This window comes from Leptonychotes weddellii, chromosome 7 (genome assembly GCF_054177405.1).
Source record: "Leptonychotes weddellii isolate Sample4059 chromosome 7, ASM5417740v2, whole genome shotgun sequence".
NCBI lineage: Eukaryota > Metazoa > Chordata > Mammalia > Carnivora > Phocidae > Leptonychotes > Leptonychotes weddellii.
Window position 1 is genome coordinate 84,838,295 of NC_138375.1, and position 18,915 is coordinate 84,857,209.

At 39.3% G+C, this 18,915-nt stretch overlaps 1 protein-coding gene across 11 annotated transcripts in view; it reads right to left on the reverse strand.

Annotated features, from left to right (window-relative positions):
• Positions 1 to 365: 365 nt before the first annotated feature.
• Positions 366 to 18,915, reverse strand: part of ATG10 (autophagy related 10) — a 225,923-nt gene continuing 207,373 nt past the window's right edge. For 6 of the 11 annotated variants that reach the window (XM_031030903.2, XM_081826650.1, XM_031030902.2 and 3 more), the window contains 3 exons: positions 8,486 to 8,583; positions 7,751 to 7,866; positions 366 to 638 (listed from right to left, as the gene is read on the reverse strand). In XM_031030903.2, the coding sequence (XP_030886763.1) occupies positions 7,767 to 7,866; positions 8,486 to 8,583 (198 nt within the window). In that variant the 3' untranslated portion in view covers positions 366 to 638; positions 7,751 to 7,766. Of the gene's footprint in view, positions 639 to 6,484; positions 7,430 to 7,750; positions 7,867 to 8,485; positions 8,584 to 18,915 lie in introns of those variants that run through there. The other 5 variants (XM_081826644.1, XM_081826645.1, XM_081826649.1 and 2 more) reach the window with 5 other exon arrangements.

The window sequence follows — 18,915 nt, forward strand, 5'->3', positions numbered from 1 at the left end:
TAGGTTTTTTTTTTCTGCCACTATACTCTTCTTTTTCTTGCCCGTGACATAATATGCATGCATGTGTGCCTGCATATTTGTGTGTGCGTGTGATTGACTTCTTTCGCTCAGCATAATACTCTCCGATTCCATCCACGTTGATGTAAATGGTAGGTATTCATCCTTTCTGATGGCTAATATTCCATTGTATATATGAACCACATCTTCTTTATCCATTCATCTGTCAATGGACATCTCGGCTGTTTCCACAATTTGGCTATTGTGGACATTGCTGCTATGAACATTGGGGTGCAGGTGCCCCTTCAGATCACTACATTTGTATCTTTGGGGTAAATACCCAGTAGTGCAATTGCTGGGTTGTAGGGTAGCTCTATTTTTATCTTCTTGAGGAACCTCCATACTGTTTTCCAGAGTGGCTGCACCAGCTTGCATTCCCACCAACAGTGTAAGAGGGTTCAAGAGTGGGCCATTTTAGAGGAAAATTCCTCAGTGTCACTGGCAAAGGCATAATCCGAAAGAGGGTATAAAGCTCCACCTCAGGAGAAGCAGCAGAGGACAAGAACCCAAAGATGCTTTAACATCTAAGACTGAAGTAAAACTTGTCAGAATAGATCAAATGAAAAATATTTAGTATGCACCTGTAAAAACAAATGGCATAATGTCTGCAATTTTCTTTAAAATATTTATGCAAATATAAAGTTAAGGTTAAGTGAAGCAAATATGGCAAAAATCTTGGTAATTACAGATTCTGATGTGTAAGTATGTGAGGGTTCATTATATTGCTTACTTTTGAGTAGGTATAAGATTTTCCATAATATTGTTTTTTAAATTACATTGTTAATTGTTATTTGTTTAATTCTATGCTTTCTGGTTGTAATAGAACAATATATGGATGGTCTGCTCTGATACGGAAAAAACAGAGATTTGGGGCAATAAAATGGACAATAAAGAAGCTGGAAAACTAACTCCAGCAGCACTGAGAAATGCATAGATATTGGGAAGAAACAAAGGTGAGAATCCATGCAAATTTTACCAAGACATGAAGAGAAAAATGATCAATTCCGTAATAAAAGCAAAGGAAAATAAAATTATTTTCAAAGATTTTAGGAAATGGTAAAATACAGACTACTGCTGTGAATATAAATCCCTGTAGCCTTACTGGTGAACAATTTAGCAACATGAGTCAGAGGTCTTAAGACACTCTGTATCCTTTGATCTGTTCATTCCCTTAGTAACAGTATAACCTAAAGAAACCAAATGTGAGCAACTGTTTCTGTACACATTTCTCACTGCATTACATTCTGAAAGCTCTCTCAGAGAGGGGCTATGTCTACGTTACGGACCACTATCTCCCTAGCACAGGTCCTGACCACAGAAGAGGTTGAGTGCTCAATGAATGTATACTAATTAAATAGTGAAGAATTAGAAACCACCTAAAAGTCTAACAACAGGAGAATTAGTTGGGACATTTTGATATAGAAGATTACTAGTCATTTTAAGTTGTTTTTTCAAAGAACCACATGACAAGGGAAAATGCTGCCAATACAATGTTAAAGTGGGAAAAATCATAATGTAAAACCATATATGGAATGATCGTAATTAAATATGTTTAAACTAGTATGAAGAAATACATCAAAAATTTAACTGCAGTTATCCATGGGTGATTTACGCTTAAGCACATTTAAAATTTTCTCCTTCAAATGTTTCTGTGGCTTCCAAGTTATCTATGAGGACTAAAATCTTTTCTAAAAATGAATTTTAGTTTCACAGTCTTCAGCTAGATAAATGTAGCATTACAAAAAGAGCCAACATCTTTGATTTCTTCCAATCCAAGTTCCCACTCTCCAGTCTCTGAGATAACCTCTCTTACAAATTTGGTGTGTCCTTCTAGATCATTTTTAATGTTTTCACATACATATACTGTATATGTACTATAGAAAATGTGTGATACTGGTGTATTTTTTATATAAATAGTGTTAAGTTGCATGCATATTTATCATCTAGTTTCTGTTTTAACTCAACAATCTATTTATGAGAACTTCCTATTTGGAGACTGAATTCATTCCCCTTAACTGCCATACAGCGTCACGTTTGATTTAGCCATTTCCCTATTAATAAGCAGGTAAGGGCCTGGCTATTCTCTCTGAATCTATTGAAGAAGGGGGTAGAGGAGACCACCTCCCACTCCACCGCTCTGTCAGGGAACAGAAGTCTTCTCAAAGAAAGAGTGGGTCACAGTTCTCAAAGAGGAAAGCAGGTCCAGTGCCTGGTGCCTGCAGAAAGATCATGAGATCTTTCCCTGTGCTCAGTCTTCAGCCACATATACAAACATTCCACAAAGATTTACTGAGTATCACCACGTGCCAGGCATCATGCTAAACCCTGAAGATCTGGCATGCAGGTGTAAATAACAATGCACCAAAGGCTGTACATATCCTGAACTATGATTTCCAGTTTAACCTATCAGGGTATGCTTAATTTTTTGCCTCAGTTGTAACCGTGATTTCTGGGTATTTGAAAAGCTTCAAAGAAATCCAAGAAATCATAATGCAACCAGAGGCTTTATTTATTCTCATGTAAAGTATATTTTAGTGTAAGGAAAAAAATGTGAGTTTCCAGTTTGTTTTTAATAATTTACAAATGGGACTTGGTGATCTCTAAAATCACTTTCAGTTTTAATAGTCTAGAAAACAGGATACTTGCAATTGGGCTCTTTTACCACTAGGTGTTGCTACTGACAATACAAAAGTTAAAAGCAAGGACTTTACGTTACAGTACTGCTTGAAAGAACACCACAGCATTTAAGGATAAAAATGTGAAAGCACTTTTACAGACAAGCCCTATAAAAGGACCTACGTGCATATTTAAGTATCTCAGTGCCATGGGCACAATAGTAGTTAAGTGCTGCCTATATCCTTCTAGAACAACCCTCAGCAACTTACTGGCCAGCAGTATAAGGGGGGAGGGGGGAGATTCAAAGGGTCTCAGAATTGGAAGGGAGCTTATTTGTCCATCAGTTTTCAAATCCCTGTTCCCTGGAGTTAGAAATATATTTACATCACCACCTAGTATGCACATGTGCAAATACGTACACACCCATATAAACAGATTATATATATATATATATATATATATCTGAAACCAAAGTGTCAGAAAACAATAATATCCTTATTATGTGCTTTTCCCCCATGTATTTGTAAAATAATAGAACATACACATGTTGGTCTCTGCCCTCTGCATTCCTGGTACAGAGCTCCTAAAAACTTTCTAATTTCCTAAGTGATAAGAGCATGAGGAGCATCTCTTCTAATACCTGGCCTTTGATTCTGGTTCCTGACACAGAGCTCCTAAATCCCTTAGAATTTCCTGGGTGATGGGAGTGTCTTTTGTTCTAAGCAGGTGACTCTTGGTGGGCTATTGAATAGCTTCAGAATAGGGGCTAGTCACCAGAAAGACCTAGCTCTGATTAGAAGCTTGGGACTTTCAGCCCTGTCCCCCATCCTCCAGGAAGGGGGAGGAGGGGCTAGAAGTAGAGTTAATGACCATTCATGCCTATGTGATTACACTTCCATAAAATCCCCAAAGTCCAAGGTTCAGAGAGCTTCCAGGCTGGTGAACACATCTATATGCCAGGAGGGTGGTACATCCCAACTCCAAGGGGACAGAAGCTCCTGTTCTTGGGACCCTCTGGCTCTTGCCCTATGTAGCTCTTCATCTGGGTATTCATCTGTATTCTTTATCATATCCCTTGTTATATAATAAACCGGTAAATATAAGTGTTTCCCTAAATGCTATGAGCCATTCTAGCAAATTAATCAATGCAAGGAGGGAGTCATGGTAATTCTGGTTCATAGTTGGTCAGTTAGAAACACAGGTGATAACCTGGGACTTGTGACTGGGGTCTTAAAGTGGGGCAGTCTTGTGGGACTTAGGTCTTAACTTACAGGCTTTGATCCTAACTCCAGATTGATAGTGTTAGAACTGAATTGTCGGACCCCAGCTGGTACTGCAGAATTGTTTGTTGTGGGAAAAATCCACACATCTAGAGTCAGAAGTGTTGTGTGTGTAGTGTGAGAGTAAAGAAGACACACAGGGAGCGTTTCCCAGACATATTCTATTTCTTAAACATATATATAGAGAGAGAGAGACAGGTCATAAACTAATAACTGGATTTTACTTGATTTAATACACTTCCTTCTATTTAATACATTAGGAAAGAGCGGCTCAGAGAGGTGGAGTGACTTGCCCCAGGTAACACAGCCAGGACGCAGGCTTTTCAGGACACTGGAAAGTTTTGTTTTGGAAGGCCCTGGGCAAAAATTGAAAAATGTCCTTGGCATACTCCCAGCCCTTTCTGCACTCCTAACTTCTAAAGCCTGTGGGCCAGAACCTGCTGGTGAAAAAACTGACAGTGTATGTGTGATTAGTTATATGCAATAGTCATTTTAAAAATATAGGATCTTTCTAAAATGCAAATGTGATCACTTCACCTCCTCTACCTGAATTCCCTCAGTGGCTCTTTCTGGTTTTTAGACCAAATACAAATTCTCAGTGTGGCAATCGATCTCCAGACCTGGCCCCAGTCCTGCTAGCCAGCCTCACTCTTGACCACTTCCCTATGCATTTTCAAGGTCTTTCCTGCATTCTTAACCTGGCTAACTCCTAAGGTTTTCACAGCTCCACTCACATTCCTCTTCTACAAATCTTCCCGGGTGCTTCCTTTGCACACCTTTGCCACAGCATACATCCTTCTGTCCCTGAATCTTCTTGTCTGTCTTTCCACTGGACTGGGCATTCTTATGAGCCAGGGTCATGTCTTTCCACTTACCATCCCTGGCAGCTAGCCTCGGGCTCAGTATATAAGAGGAACTCAATAGGTATCTGGTGGAGTGAATATTTGCATATTCTTCCTCTCATATTTTAATCATAAAAAAAATAAAAAACCCAACTCACTGGAATATCAGCTCTCTGAATTATGTAAGAGCTGGTTGTGACAATGCAGACCTCCATTTCCTCATATCTTGAGAGCATGAAGAACTATACCTATTATCAGGAAAAATGGATGCAAAAACCCAGTTTTAACATCCTTTTTTCCTCTTTGTTCTAATACATCTGTGTTAGGAGAATGGTTAGTTTTGTTTTTTTAGCTCCTGGTCTGTAAGCTAGTACCAAATGGTCAACACGGCCTCTCGCCCACAGACTCGAATCCCTGGACTGAGAGCCTTACTTCCCTCGATCACTTCCAAGGGACAGACAGCAACTATTCTGTGCATGCCACCTTACAACATACCAAAAAAAAAAAAAAAGTGGGTCAGTACTTATTATCCATCATCAAGGAGAGGAAGAAATCAGAGTGAAAGGGAGACAATGAAATGCTAATATGATTAAGTATAGTACGTAATGAAAGGACAGGCTGACCAGTGGTGGCTGTGGTGGTCAGAGATGGCTTTGTAAGAGTGAATTTTATAGAGTAGGTTGGGAATTGAGTTGAGAGATGGAGAAGGAAGCATTTCCAGGTGGGAGCCAGCATGAACAACAGTCAGAGAAGGATGTGGGGCCCATGCGTGTTGGGAGGAATCAGGCCTGAAATGTGGTGGGAGGGAGAAGGTGTGCTGGCGCTGGGCAGGAGCTGGGGCCAATTATCCCTCATGCCTCTTTCTCCATATGGCATTGTGCAGGTTATGAAGCACATTCAGGTTGACTTACCATTTTGATCTCCTCCCTGATCTGGTTAGGTAAGGGGGGTGGATATTAAGGGACTCTTTAAACATAGAAATGGTAAAAGACTAAAGAAGATTAGGAAAATTAGCCCAAGTCACACAGCTAGCAGGTAACCAAACTCACAGTCTAGATCTCTACGCTTCCCTTTCACAGACCCAAGAATTGCAATTGTTCTCACAAATCACACAGCCAAGGACCAAAGAGGTGAAGTAAGTTTTCCAAGGCTACACAAAAGCAGAGTTTAGGATATTGGCTGGAAGCAGCTCTAACCAGCCTTATTTCTGATTGAAGGGGTTCTGCATTATATTAACTGGAGAAGAAACCCGGAGGGGAAATCCTTGTATTGCAGAGTAAGAACTGTTACTTTGAGAAAACAAAATATTTTCTAATGTTTTATAACTGTTGGGATAACAGTCTGTTATATAGCTGCATTCTTAAAAATGGAAATTTTTATCAACCAAAAATTAAATGTGTGGTTTTTTTAAATGCAAAATATTCTGAAAAGAAACAGAGCGGCCTGAGGAGAGGGATCTATCTGGGGAGGGAGGTCTCTAGAACCTATAAGAGCTTTTCGGGACTTTTTCTTGCTTCTGATGAATTTTAAGGTCTTCATCAATCAGAGAAAAAAAAAATTAATTTAAAAACAACACCAACACCAACAAAAAAACCTACACACTGTCCCTACAGTGATTGACTACTATCATCTCAGAATCTGTTAGCAAAGGATAACTATTATTTCCAGACAAGTACATCATCCAGATGACACATTATTATAATTTATTTAGTTTTTTTTTACTCTAGAAATGACATGGTCTGAGAAATGACTTGCTGAGAAATCTGTGTTTACATTGGGAGGGGTGGGGGGAAATCCCTGCAGAAGTTGAAAAGATGTTAAGTGGTAAATACCAAAATGCCCAGCAAGCATGTAAGCAGGCTCTCATCCCAGCATGAATATGTGCAGCTCAGCATTTTAAAATTTACTTTTAGCTTTTCTAGCAGTTTGAATTAACCCGTTCTCTACTTCTGCTCCGTGTGTGAGAGCTCAGCCCCGAACCTACAGACTGAAAGTGCGGGCACAGTCTTCTGTAATTGGCCAGCCAATAATCCCTTCTCCCTGACCGCTTCCTCCGAGTGGCCTGCCTCGTGAACACACGTCTCCTGGATATTCTTAACAACCAGGAGGCTCAGGGCAATGCCCAGACAAATGTTAGAAAGTAAGTCCAGCTTGCTGGAGCGATACACAGAATTGGAAAAGGCCTGTTGGGAGACCAAAACAAAACAAATAAATACCACACTAAAGGTACATCCAGACCAGAGGTTCTCCAGAAGCAGGTGTGTCAGAACTGTCCCAGAGAGGCTGTTGCAGGAGGTGGACCTGCAGTCATAAAAGATCCTCAGGTGACCCTAAAGTACATTCCTCATCGATAGACACTAATCTAGATTCTTTAAAGAGACAATTACATTTTTATCTTAGTTTCAGCCCCTGGCAAGATAAAATGAAAAACAAAGCAAGCAACTCCAAACCAACAATTCTTCCAGATGAGGAATACAGCATAGCAGTTACTGCAGACATTTGCTTCCAATGGAAAAATAAATCCATGTCAAAATCTTGGTGAGTTGAACTATTGCACGGTATTTGTCCTATTAAAACCAGGACTGGCCAGGTACACTTTTGGTGTTCTTCATGCCATAATTTCTAGGTCTTTGGCTCAATAGAAGAAAGTGAAGAACAAGAACAAAACAAAAGCTAAGAGAATAAAAGAAGGTTAACTGAACAGTAAAGACTTATTTCAAGAATAACAATTCTGAAATAAAGTCATCTACTCCTGTAGTTGGGTGAGTGTTAGTCCAATGCTTCCCAAATGTTTGGGCACTGGTTGGTTGGAAACCTAAACAAACAGTTCATATTCAGTCTATTAAAGATGAAAGAAGACTTAATATTTGATGGGGCCAGTAGGGACCCCAAGTGCAACAGAGACAACAGGATCTTTATAATAGCAAAACATTCAGTGCAGGCTTTCCTTTTTACCTTGTCAAGTGACATTTCATTCATCCTGAGAGGCTGTTCTGGCATAACTCAGAGGTAGATTTAGCCCAACAACTGGCCCTACAACGCTCAGCCATGATGTGATATAATTGATACTCCTAGGAAACAAGTGAAAATACAGGCAATTCAAATGTTGGATGAGTGGTAGAAAATCACTACCAACAGAAGAGACGAGCTGCCTTCAAAGGTGTGTGCCCACCACATGGAATCCCAGCATTTCCAAATGTCAGCTCCATTGCCTGACAAGGACTTGAGGTCCAAAGAGACTGAGGTAGTTAATGGGGGAGTCAAGGCATTAAGGCTCCTGACTCCTCTTGATGATTCCAATTTGACACTTAAAATTTACGGCATTAGCAGAGTGTAGTGGTTAAGAGCATGGCTCTTAGGCGAAAATGCCCAGGTTCAAATCCCAGGTCTATCACTGAACAAGTTGTGTGAACTTGGCCAAGTTATTTAACCTCTCTGTGCTTTAGCTTTCTCCTCTGTAAACTGGGTAAAATAATGGAACTTAGCTCATGGGGTGTTATAAAAATCCAATATATTAATATATCTAAAATACTTAGAACGGTGCCTAGCACAGTAAAAATCAATAACTGTTAGCCATTACTATTATTACAAACAATATTTCCTTTTTAGCTTAGCTTTTAGAGTCACATAAAAAGATTTACATTTTTAAAATAAGAGTAAAAGCCAATGTATCTTGATGATGTTTCTTACCTATTGATTTTTTGAGAATTCTTTAATACAGGAGTCATGAATTCATTCGTCTTGCAGGGATGAAGTACAAAAAAGGGTTGCCCAAGTATTGGATGCTCCTGTAAAAATCAGAGTTGGTCCGGGATTGCCAGTGTGAATTACTTTGAAAAAGTTAAAACACACAATCTGGTTTGTTAAAATAAAAGTTTGTTTTAAATTCCAAGTTACTAAATTAAGATATAGATCACTTTCAGTTTTGAAATATAATTCATAATCCAAACATGAGAAAAAGCTGGAGAGAAGGAGTTACGAATTGATAAAGTAGTACAATCAAGGAGAGGAGGGCACACGGTTTTGTTTACACGATACAAACTATAGATCAATTTTATCAGTTCCCTCGAATTCGTTGTCAACTGGTGTTTCCCTTTGGCTTATAATTATTCCCCAGTTTTTCCTCAGGGATGTCTGCGAAGCCCAAAAGCCTGACCATTTGAACAACGTATTTCATTCACCTCTTTGCAAGGGGATCAAAATCTTTCGCACACTTTTTTGCAGAAACTTGGCCACCATGTTGATTGTTTCGAGCTTGACTGCAGTGCCAAGAGGCACATGTTCGATGGGTAGAATGGCAGGGGGACGAGGCAGGAGAATGGCCTGAATTATTTAAATTGTTGTACTTCTGTCTGTCTGTCTGTCTCTTTTCTTCCTGAGTTCCTCTGTTTATCTGTTTCTATCCTTCTGTCTTTCCCAAGCTTATAGGGCTGTTTCTGGAAGTCAAAAGCCCATTCGCTGGAACTCCACTGCCTTTATAAGAGAATGACTGCATAGAAATACAGGTCAGCTCACTGCCAGGGTAGGGAGATGCACATCATTTGTCAAACAATGGGGAGCCCTAGGAGGTTTCCTGTAGGGAGTGACCTCGCACAAATTGTACTGACGCAAAAGCAATTATTGACAATAAATTTATTGATCGTTTACATTGTGGATTCGCCATTATGCCAAAGACTGCAACTGCAAATACTGCTATGGTCTAAATGTTTGTATCTCCCCAAATTCATATGTTGAATTTCTAATGCTCAAGGTGATGGTCTTATAGGAGGTGGGACCTTTGGGAGGTGATTAGGTCAGGAGGGTAGAGCCCTCAGGAATGAGATTTAGGACCTTATAAAAGAGACCTCCAAATGCTAGCTCACCCCTTTCTGCCACATGAGGTCGCAACAAGAAGGGTGTGACCTGAAAGGGGGCCCTCATGAGAACAGACTGGCACCTTGAGCTCAGACTTCAGAATTGAGAGAAATACATTTCTGTTGTCTATAAACTACCCAGTCCGTGGTATTTTGTTATAGCTTCCCAAGCAATCTAAGACAAATACCTACAGAGATTGTGCAGGTGACCTGAAGGAGCAAGGTCAGTTGAATACACCAGCAGTGACAGGGACTATGGGGGACCAGAGGGTGCTCCCAGCCAAGACTATGATTGCTACTCTGCTCCAGCCAATTGTGCCATGTGGGAATGCAGGTTCCGTGTGCCAGGTCTTCCCGTTTGTCAAAATAGCCTAGGAATCCAGATTTTTATGTAAAACTTCCTAAATTTAAATTTTGGCACTTAAAAAAAAAAAAACACATAGACTGGGCCAAATAAAACAAGCCTGTTGGCTGGATTTGGACTAGGGGCCTAACTTCTCTTGGCTTCTTCTCCTCTTCTCAGCCGGTCCAAGGAGGAGCTGAACTCAGAGCATCCCTGGAAAGAATTATGTGTGGTTGTTGCTGCTAACTCTAGCCTCGAACCCCAAAACACTCACGTCTGTGTGAATGTGCACAAACCTACTCACAGGAAATTGGAGGCACCTCCACTGTGTATTGGAGACACTGGGTGTGGAGATTTGGGGATGCATATATGTGATGAGGGTTGAGGTATTCACTGGGTGTGGGTTGGTGTATGTCTCCCAAGTGCCACCTCCAGAGTCTGCCTGGTGGCCTGACTCTTACAGCAGAGCCTGGGCTCCCTCTTTCCTCCTCTTTCCCTACCCCCTCCCGCTTATCCCTAAGCCGACCCTAGGGTCACAAACCAAATGTGTTATGCCTAAGGCAAGTCCTCCTGTCCAGCTTAATTCTGGCTCCTCTTACCTGCCTTAAACCAGTGCTTATTAATTCAACATATATCTATTGATCATCTCTTACATGTCTGCCAGGAACAGTTCTGGATATAGTAATAGAGATCACTGTTTCTCAGAGAGAAAGTCCCTGATCCCATGGAACTTACATGCCAGTGCAAGAGACAGCCAATAAATACACAGAACAAATAAAGAAACAAGATAATCCAAATAATAGTAAGTGCCATGAATAAAATAAAAAGGGCCCCTTGATTTTGAGAGCACTTGGAACCCAAAAGCTCCTTCTTGTTGTTAAATAAATCCCTTAAGTATGTTGTTAATCATGACCACTCTTCTAGCAATGTGTCAAAAACATCCATAATCACCTCCATGGTTAAACTGTATATGGCCAACACCCAATGCTTTCTCAAATATAACAGCTTCTCTTAGTTGTGGCAAATTAACCAAACCATTAATTACTTTTCAAATACAGATGGAAAATTAATTTTTAAAATACCCCAAAATCCTTGTTTCTAAATATGTAAGACTACTGAATACAGAATTTAGTTATTATGAATATAATAATGATTATTTAATGTAGAAAAATAAAAAGTTTCCCCAATGTGATTAGAATTCATATACACCCGCATTCATTCACTTAGCAAATATTAAGTCTTCTTGCCTGATAATTTTATAATGACTTAACCCTAACTAAAGCCAAAAGGATCCGTAGTTTTAAAATGGGGTTAATCTTAGGGATATTTTAATTCTGCAGAAGTGACAGAATTCAAAGTTAGCCTTATGACCTGAGCCAATACTATGTTTTCGGTCACATTCAATCCACTACTTCTGCAAGCCAAGCAATTTGTATTCAAAGCAAAGTAGAGAATTTACAAATAATTTGAGCCATCTGATTAGTGTAGACAATCAATCTGTGTAATATTCTCCAAAAGCCATTTTTCTACAATGGAGATTTTTTTAGGCTCATGCTATCTGGATTTTTTAAGGCTCAGGCTTCAGACAGCCAGAATCAGAGATGAAAGCCGTCTTTCATTTTTGGTTTAGGAATTATGTGCTGAAGTTCAAAAAAATCTAAAATCCTACACCTTATTTGTTTAACATACCATTTTCAGAAATGGAAGAACATCAAAACTGTCAGGATCTTTTTAGTGACATTTCTTAGATCAATTCAGAAGGTAAATTTGTGTGAAAGTGCTACCATCTGCTGTCAGTACTAATGAACTGATGCAAATCTGCACTGAGAAAAATGTCAGTGTGGAAATACATGCAGCCAATGAACTGTGTTAGGCTTACAACTCAATAAACACTTCTACTGGAGCAAAGTTCTGCTAAATAGTTTTCTGTGAAAATAGAAATGATGGGTCTGATTTCTATCTCTGTAACTCCAGAGGAGTTATATAGGCACATTCTCCTATGAAATTTAATTTAGCAATGGTTAAATGTCTCATAAAATAAGTCTGACATGAAAACTGTGAATTGGTTTCAGAACTATTAGATATGACTATCACAAGGAAATGATAATACTGCACCTTCATTCTTACATCTAATAAAGGGGATGAATTTCTTGGTTCGTGTCTTAATTTTCCTGGCTCTCCAGGAGGGCACAAATATAATTTCACATACTAAGCTTTCATCCAGTTTCATATTCCAGACTGATCAAATTTGCCTTGCACTCAGGGTACATTCCTTAGAAATGGGGAGGGATATTTCCCTAAGCCTGCTTCCTCAAGCAGGGAAAGGAACAGGGCTATCGAACAGCTACGGTATGAGACACTGTACTAAGTGCTTTGCACGGGGTCACCTATCCGAATAATTCTTTGAGGAAGGCTTTCTTTTTGCCATTTTGGAGAATGGGTTCAAAGGGATTATGTTTAAAGTCACCCATGTAGTGAGGGGTGAAGCACCTCCAAATTCCAGTCTTACACTGCACCGCCTCACCCCACTGACCCAGAGGTGGCAGCAAGGACGTTTAATCCTCTCTAGCCCATCTCTTCAAAAATCTATTTGTTTTTATTTTTAAATAATGTGTTTTTCATAAAATTATAAGGGCAATACATACAGAGAGCTCAGAAAATACAGAAAAGAACAAAGAGTAAAAGCAGGATAACCTAAAACTGCCCAACTCAGAGTTAATCACTATTTGGTGAATTTCAAACTTTTTCATGTACACACATGTAGTTTTCTATTGCTTTTTATTCATCGAACAGATAGATGTTTATCGGTGGCTACTACACGCCACTCCCAGCCATATGTTTTTTGTTGGTGTTCACGAAGTTTCTTTGTCTTCTGTTTTACAGATTTCTGTGCTTATTTCTATTTTTTCCCTACATATATTTTGTTTGGATTTATTTTGTTGTTCTTAGTTTTTAAATGTTCCATGGGTGCTTAAGAATATGTATAAAGAATATGGAATCTTGAGTTGTTGGCTACAGCGCTCTCCATGTGTCACTAGATCAAGCTGGGTAATTGTGTTGTCCACATTTTCTAGACTCCTATCCGCTTGATCTATGAATTTCCAAGAGAAGTTCAAATCTCCCCTATAATAGCTGATCTGTCCATTTCTGCTTGTAGTTTGTCAATTTTTGCTTTATATATCCTGAAGCTGCTTTATTTAAATGCATATGTTTTCCTAGGGACTGAAACTTTAATACAAAGTGATCATACTTATCTCTGATTATGCTTTCTGCTCCCCAAAAAAGGACTTTTGATAAAAATATAGCCACACCAAATTTCTATTTACCTTATGCATTTAAAAAATTATTTGCCGTTCAATGTGTATCCTCATGTTTGATATGTTTTCTATAAAAATAACATTGACAGGTTTTTAAGAAATCCACTTTTTTAATCTATCTCTTAAATGGAGTGTTTAGTTCATTTATAGGCTTTGTGATCATTGGTATAATTTAATTTCTTCCATCTTATTTTAGACTTTTTTTTTTTTAGAGAGAGCACACACGCACACATGTGCAGGAACGGGGAGGGGCAGAGTGCACTGGTGGGGGGAGCTGCAGAGAGAGAGGGAGAGAATCTGAAACAGGCTCCATGCTCAGTGCAGAGCCCGACGCACAGCTGGATCTCATAACCCCGAGATCATGACCTGAGCTGAAATCAAGAGTCAGATGCTTTACCAACTGAGCCACCCAGCCACCTCTTATTTTAAACTTTTTACTTATTCTATTTTTAATGTTTCTTTTGCTTTTCATTTTTCCTCCTCTTGCTTTCCTTTGGATTAATTGAGTGTAGGCTCAAATTATTTTCTCTTTTTTATGAATTTGAAATTATCCCACAATCTTTAAGTAAACATTTTACTTAATAAAATATAGTTAGTCAGTATATTTGCCTTTTTCCCAAATAATTCAAGTACCCTGGGATGTTTAACTCTGACCACTCCTTCCTGATTTCTGTTCTACTGTTGTCCAGTATTTCAGTTGTATCTTTTGTTTTTTAATCCCATAAATTAGATATTATTAATGTTTTGAACTCAGTGTTTGAGATTTACTCACATTTGACTATTCTTTTTGCTTACCAATTTTTTCCCTATATCTAGGGTATTCATTCTGGGATCATTTTCTTTATCATTGAAATATGTCCCTCAGAACACCCCTTAGTGAAGATCTGTAGGTAGTAAATGTCCCATATTGTTAATGCTTTATCTTTGCCCTCATTTTTGAAAAATAAGTTTTTGTAGATATAAAATTTTAGGATACAATCATATTCTCTCAACACTTTGAATATATTATCCCATTTTCTCCTGGCTTCCATTTTTGTCTGTTTGGAAGTGAACTATCAGTCACATTGTCACTTTTTTTTTTAAGATTATTTATTTATTTATTTGAGAGAGAGTGAGTGAGAGAGAGAGAGATCATGAGGGGGGAGAGGTGGAGGGAGAAGCAGACTCCCCGTTGAGCAGGGAGCCTGATGCGGGACTCGATCCCAGGACCCTGGGATCCATGACCTGAGCCAAAGGCAGACATTTAACCAACTGAACCACCCAGGCACCCACATTGTCACTTCTTTTAAGATCTTCTCTCTCCCTTTGATGTTTTACTATAGTGTGTCCATGTGTGGATTCCTTTTCATTTATCCTGCTTGGATTCACTAAGCTTCCTGAATCTGAGTATCAGAGTCCTTTCAGCAATCCTGGAAAATTCTCAGCATCAGCTTTTTGAATATTAATTCTGTTTTATTCCCTCCAGCTCCTCCTTCTGGAATTCCTATTAGACACATCTTTGTCCTCCTCCCTCTGTAATGTCTCTTAACCTGTTATATTTATCATCTTTCAATTTTTGCTACAATGTGTATAATTTCTTCAGAGTCTTCTTCTAACACATTAATGCTTCCTTTATATTTATTGCTTTTTAGTTTAGGCTTTCTAATTAGATGCTCTCCTTTCAAAAGTTCTATTTGATTGTTTATTAAATTTACCTGATCATTTTTGATAGTCTTTTCTTCCTGTATTATACTGTCAGTATTTTCTTCTATTTTAAGAAGACTATTTTAAGTTGACTGTAAAGTCAACATATTTATTTTGTATTTTTGCACCAAAAATTTTTAACATATGAATTTGAGTATCTGATACTATAGTTTGTTGTTTTTGCTAGCTTTCCCTTTTAGTGGTTTGTTATAAATTCTGTATTTTTTAAATTGTGACCTAGTAGAACTATAAATACAGTAATTCTTTGAGGCCTAGGATTATAAATGTGTCCTTCCAGAGAAGTTTAGATAGGCTTTTTTCTGATGCCTGGGGATAGGGAGGGAAGAAGAGGGATTCCAACTCCATACTCACATGTTCAGGAATTAGGAATTTTCTGGGTCTACATCTTTTATTCTTTTTACATGCTTTAAATAGAGTAAGGCAGAAAGGGTCCAATGGGTAAGAGGAAAAAAATTTTAATATATAGAGAATGATGGGGAGGCATGCTATTTTCGGCAAGTTGGTGAGGGAAGGCTTCTTTGCCAGAGGTAACACTTGAGCAGAGAGCTGACCAAGTAATAAGCAAGCCATGTAATTCTTTGGGAAATGAGTATTTTCAGTTTGGGAACAACAAGGACAAAGACCTTAAGATCCTCCTGAGGGAGAGTGCTTGGAGCGTTCAAAAAATAGTATGAAGACCAAGGTGGCCGGGTGGAATGAAGGGTAATAGTGGCAAAAGGAAGACTGGAGGGATAACCAAAAGGTAAGATCATGGAGCACCTTGCAAGACACAGAAAAGGTTTGGAGTTTTATTCTGAGTGTGATGGAGAGACTTTGGGGAGATTTTGAAGAAAGTGACATATTCTGATTTACAGTTTCAAGTATTAGTCTTGATATTGGAGAAGGAGAAGCAGAAGAGCAGGTAGGAGGTGGTGTAGTAGCTCAGATAGGATGGTGGCCTGTACTCAGTGATAGTACTCTGGGTGGGGGAGAATGGTCAGGTTTGAGATTTATTTTGAAAGGAGAGCCAACAAGATTTGCTGAAGGATTCAATATGCTGTACGAGAAAAAAGAAAGAGCCAAGGATAACTCCCAAGTTAAAATATCTGCTCATGTTTTCTTTACTATTTGTCTAGTGAGGGTTTGCAGGGGTTTTCTTATTAATGGGTATTAGCTCTTTCATAACATTTGAGTACACTAATTCTTTTCATTCACTCAACCATCACTGTGAGTCTTCAAATGTTAGTAATAGAGCGCTCTATAAACAAATAACACCAGCTCCCATAAAAGATGCTGAAATATTCAAAATATTTTAAATTTCTAGATTGTTAATTGTCTTTAAATTTTGCTCATGATGATTTACATGTGGAATGTAGTATTAGATAATTAAATCTGTATTTTTTCTATTTCTTTTATCATTTTTATGTTTAAAAATCCTATTCAGAATTAGAAAACTAGATATTTACTTATATTTATGTACAGTTTACCAGTAACTACTTGCTGTTCCCCCCAAAACACTATTTTTTCTTACCTCTAAACCTTTGTACATGAGGTTCTCTCTGTCTGGAATACCCTCCTGCCTTTTCTCACCTACTAATTAATGCCCATTTCTCCTACAGATCTCAGCTTTCTTTTACCCCAATCCTGCGTCAGGTGCCCTCCCTCTGTGTTCCCACTGCACCTCCTGCTTAAGCCTACTGTTTAATTCCACACCATTCTGCATAGGTAATTGACTGTTTACAGGAATCTTCCATTACTAGACTGTAATTCCTCAAGGGGAGAGGAAGGATTCTGATTACTATTTTAATCTCAGCATCCATAACTGTGCGTTTCACCTAGTAGGCACTCAATAAATATTAGTGGAATTACTGCATAGACAAATACATGCTACTGTGCCAAAGTAAATTATCGGCATACACAGCCTGTTTTATAAAGGGGGATAGGGGCGCCTGGGTGGCTCAGTCGGTTGGGCGGCTGCCTTCGGCTCGGGTCGTGGTCCCAGGGTCCTGGGATCGAGCCCCGCATCGGGCTCCCTGCTCGGCGGGGAGCCTGCTTCTCCCTCTCCCTCTGTCTGCCGCTCTGCCTACTTCGGCTCTCTATCTCTGTTAAATAAATAAATAAAAATCTTTAAAAAAATAAAAATAAAATAATGGCGGATATTTGTGTGGAATGCACCAGTGGCCCCCTATACCGCTGTGGGGATGTGAAAGGAAAAGAAACATTTTCTCTCCTTGTCACAAAACCAGGGACAGTATCTTTTGTACATTTATGAGTCTCCAGATAAGATAAGAACTTCAGTATCTGTTTTCCCAAATATTTCTTCCAAAGTGCATCTAAGAACAAAGGAGAGGGTCTAAAGGCATGGTCAGGAATAACTCTCCACATAAAAACTTATGCCAACTGGGGTGCCTGGGGGGCTCAGTCGGTTGAGTGGCCAACTCTTGATTTTGGCTTAGGTCATGATCTCAGAGTCCTGGGATTGAGCCCCACATCGCATCGGGCTCTGTGCTCAACAGGTAGCCTGCTTCAGGATTCTCTCTCTTCCTCTGCCCCTCCCCCTGCTCACTCTGTCTCTCAAATAAATAAATGAATCTTTAAAAAAAAAAAACTATGCAATGCATTCTAAAATCTATATGTTGGCTTCCACACAAAAAATAATATCCTATATTACCACTGAAAAAAATTGATGTACCAAGATGCATATTTTAATTCTCTGAGTTAGCCTACTCCCTGCCACACCACAGTATCCCCCTAAGGTGTGTAACCCAGACTAAGAAACTAAAAAACACTACTAAAATATATAATAAACTCATGACTTTCTACTTAACTCACTCCTCTATCAGTTCATGTGTTTTTCACTAATGCATTCACAAATATCACTGAATACCTATTGTGGGTAAGACTCCATGCTAAACATTCAACCATCTATCTATCCAACCACCCATTCATTTACCCAAAGCAATATTTATGAAGCATAATTCTATATGCCAGGCACTGTTCTGGGCACTGGAGATATAAGCATACTCAAGACAGAAGCAAAATCTGCTCTCATGGAGTTTATAGTCTAGTTTTAGATACTAGAAAGATAGAAAAGAACATCCCATTATCTCAACTCCTGAGGTTTACAATCCAGCTGCTCCCCCAATACTCAAAGTCCTGGTTTGCACCTCTAGGGGAGAGAATTCCAAAGGTCAAATATGTTTTTCACCACTCATTCCCCTCCACTTAGGATTTCTAAAGAGAATGGAAGAAGAAATCCCTAGGGAGAACAGAAATTTCATTTGGCCTGATGCTGGGGGGGTTGGGGGGGTGGGGAGTAGTGGGCCTTGTGAGCAGAAACCAGAAAAGCTGGCAGAGAGGTACCCTCTGTGGGAGGGATTTTTCTTTTCATCATTTGGAGAAGAGACATGAGGAGGCCTCCCACTCCAGAGAAGACTGTAAGGATCTCAGTGGCACTAGTAAAGAATATGTTCCCCATTGTGAGATGCAGGGGATCCTGAGGCAGGCCTGCAAGTGCTGGAGGCCAGAGATGAGCTCGCCAATAAATGAGAGGCAGCCCAGGCCTGAGGACCCATGGATGGAAAGACTCTGTTCCCTGGAGTGATACTCATGGTGAGATCCTGATGCCTCCTCAACTACTATTTCATCCTGCAAATCTAATGCTTGTTGTAACGTGAGGGGTTTCCATAACACTCTGTTGAGTGCAATGCAGTTGGAAACACCAGACTGTATACAGGGTGTATATTTTTATGAGCTCAGAGGGACCTGGAGTCAAATGGAATAGAACATCTCCTCTCCACTCCTCATCTCTCCCCACGCTCATGAGGCATCCAAGATTCAAGGGTTACGGAAATCACTATAACACACGACAGATTATGTACCACTCAAAAGGTAGCAATCCAGGAATATGGGAATTGAGAGAAA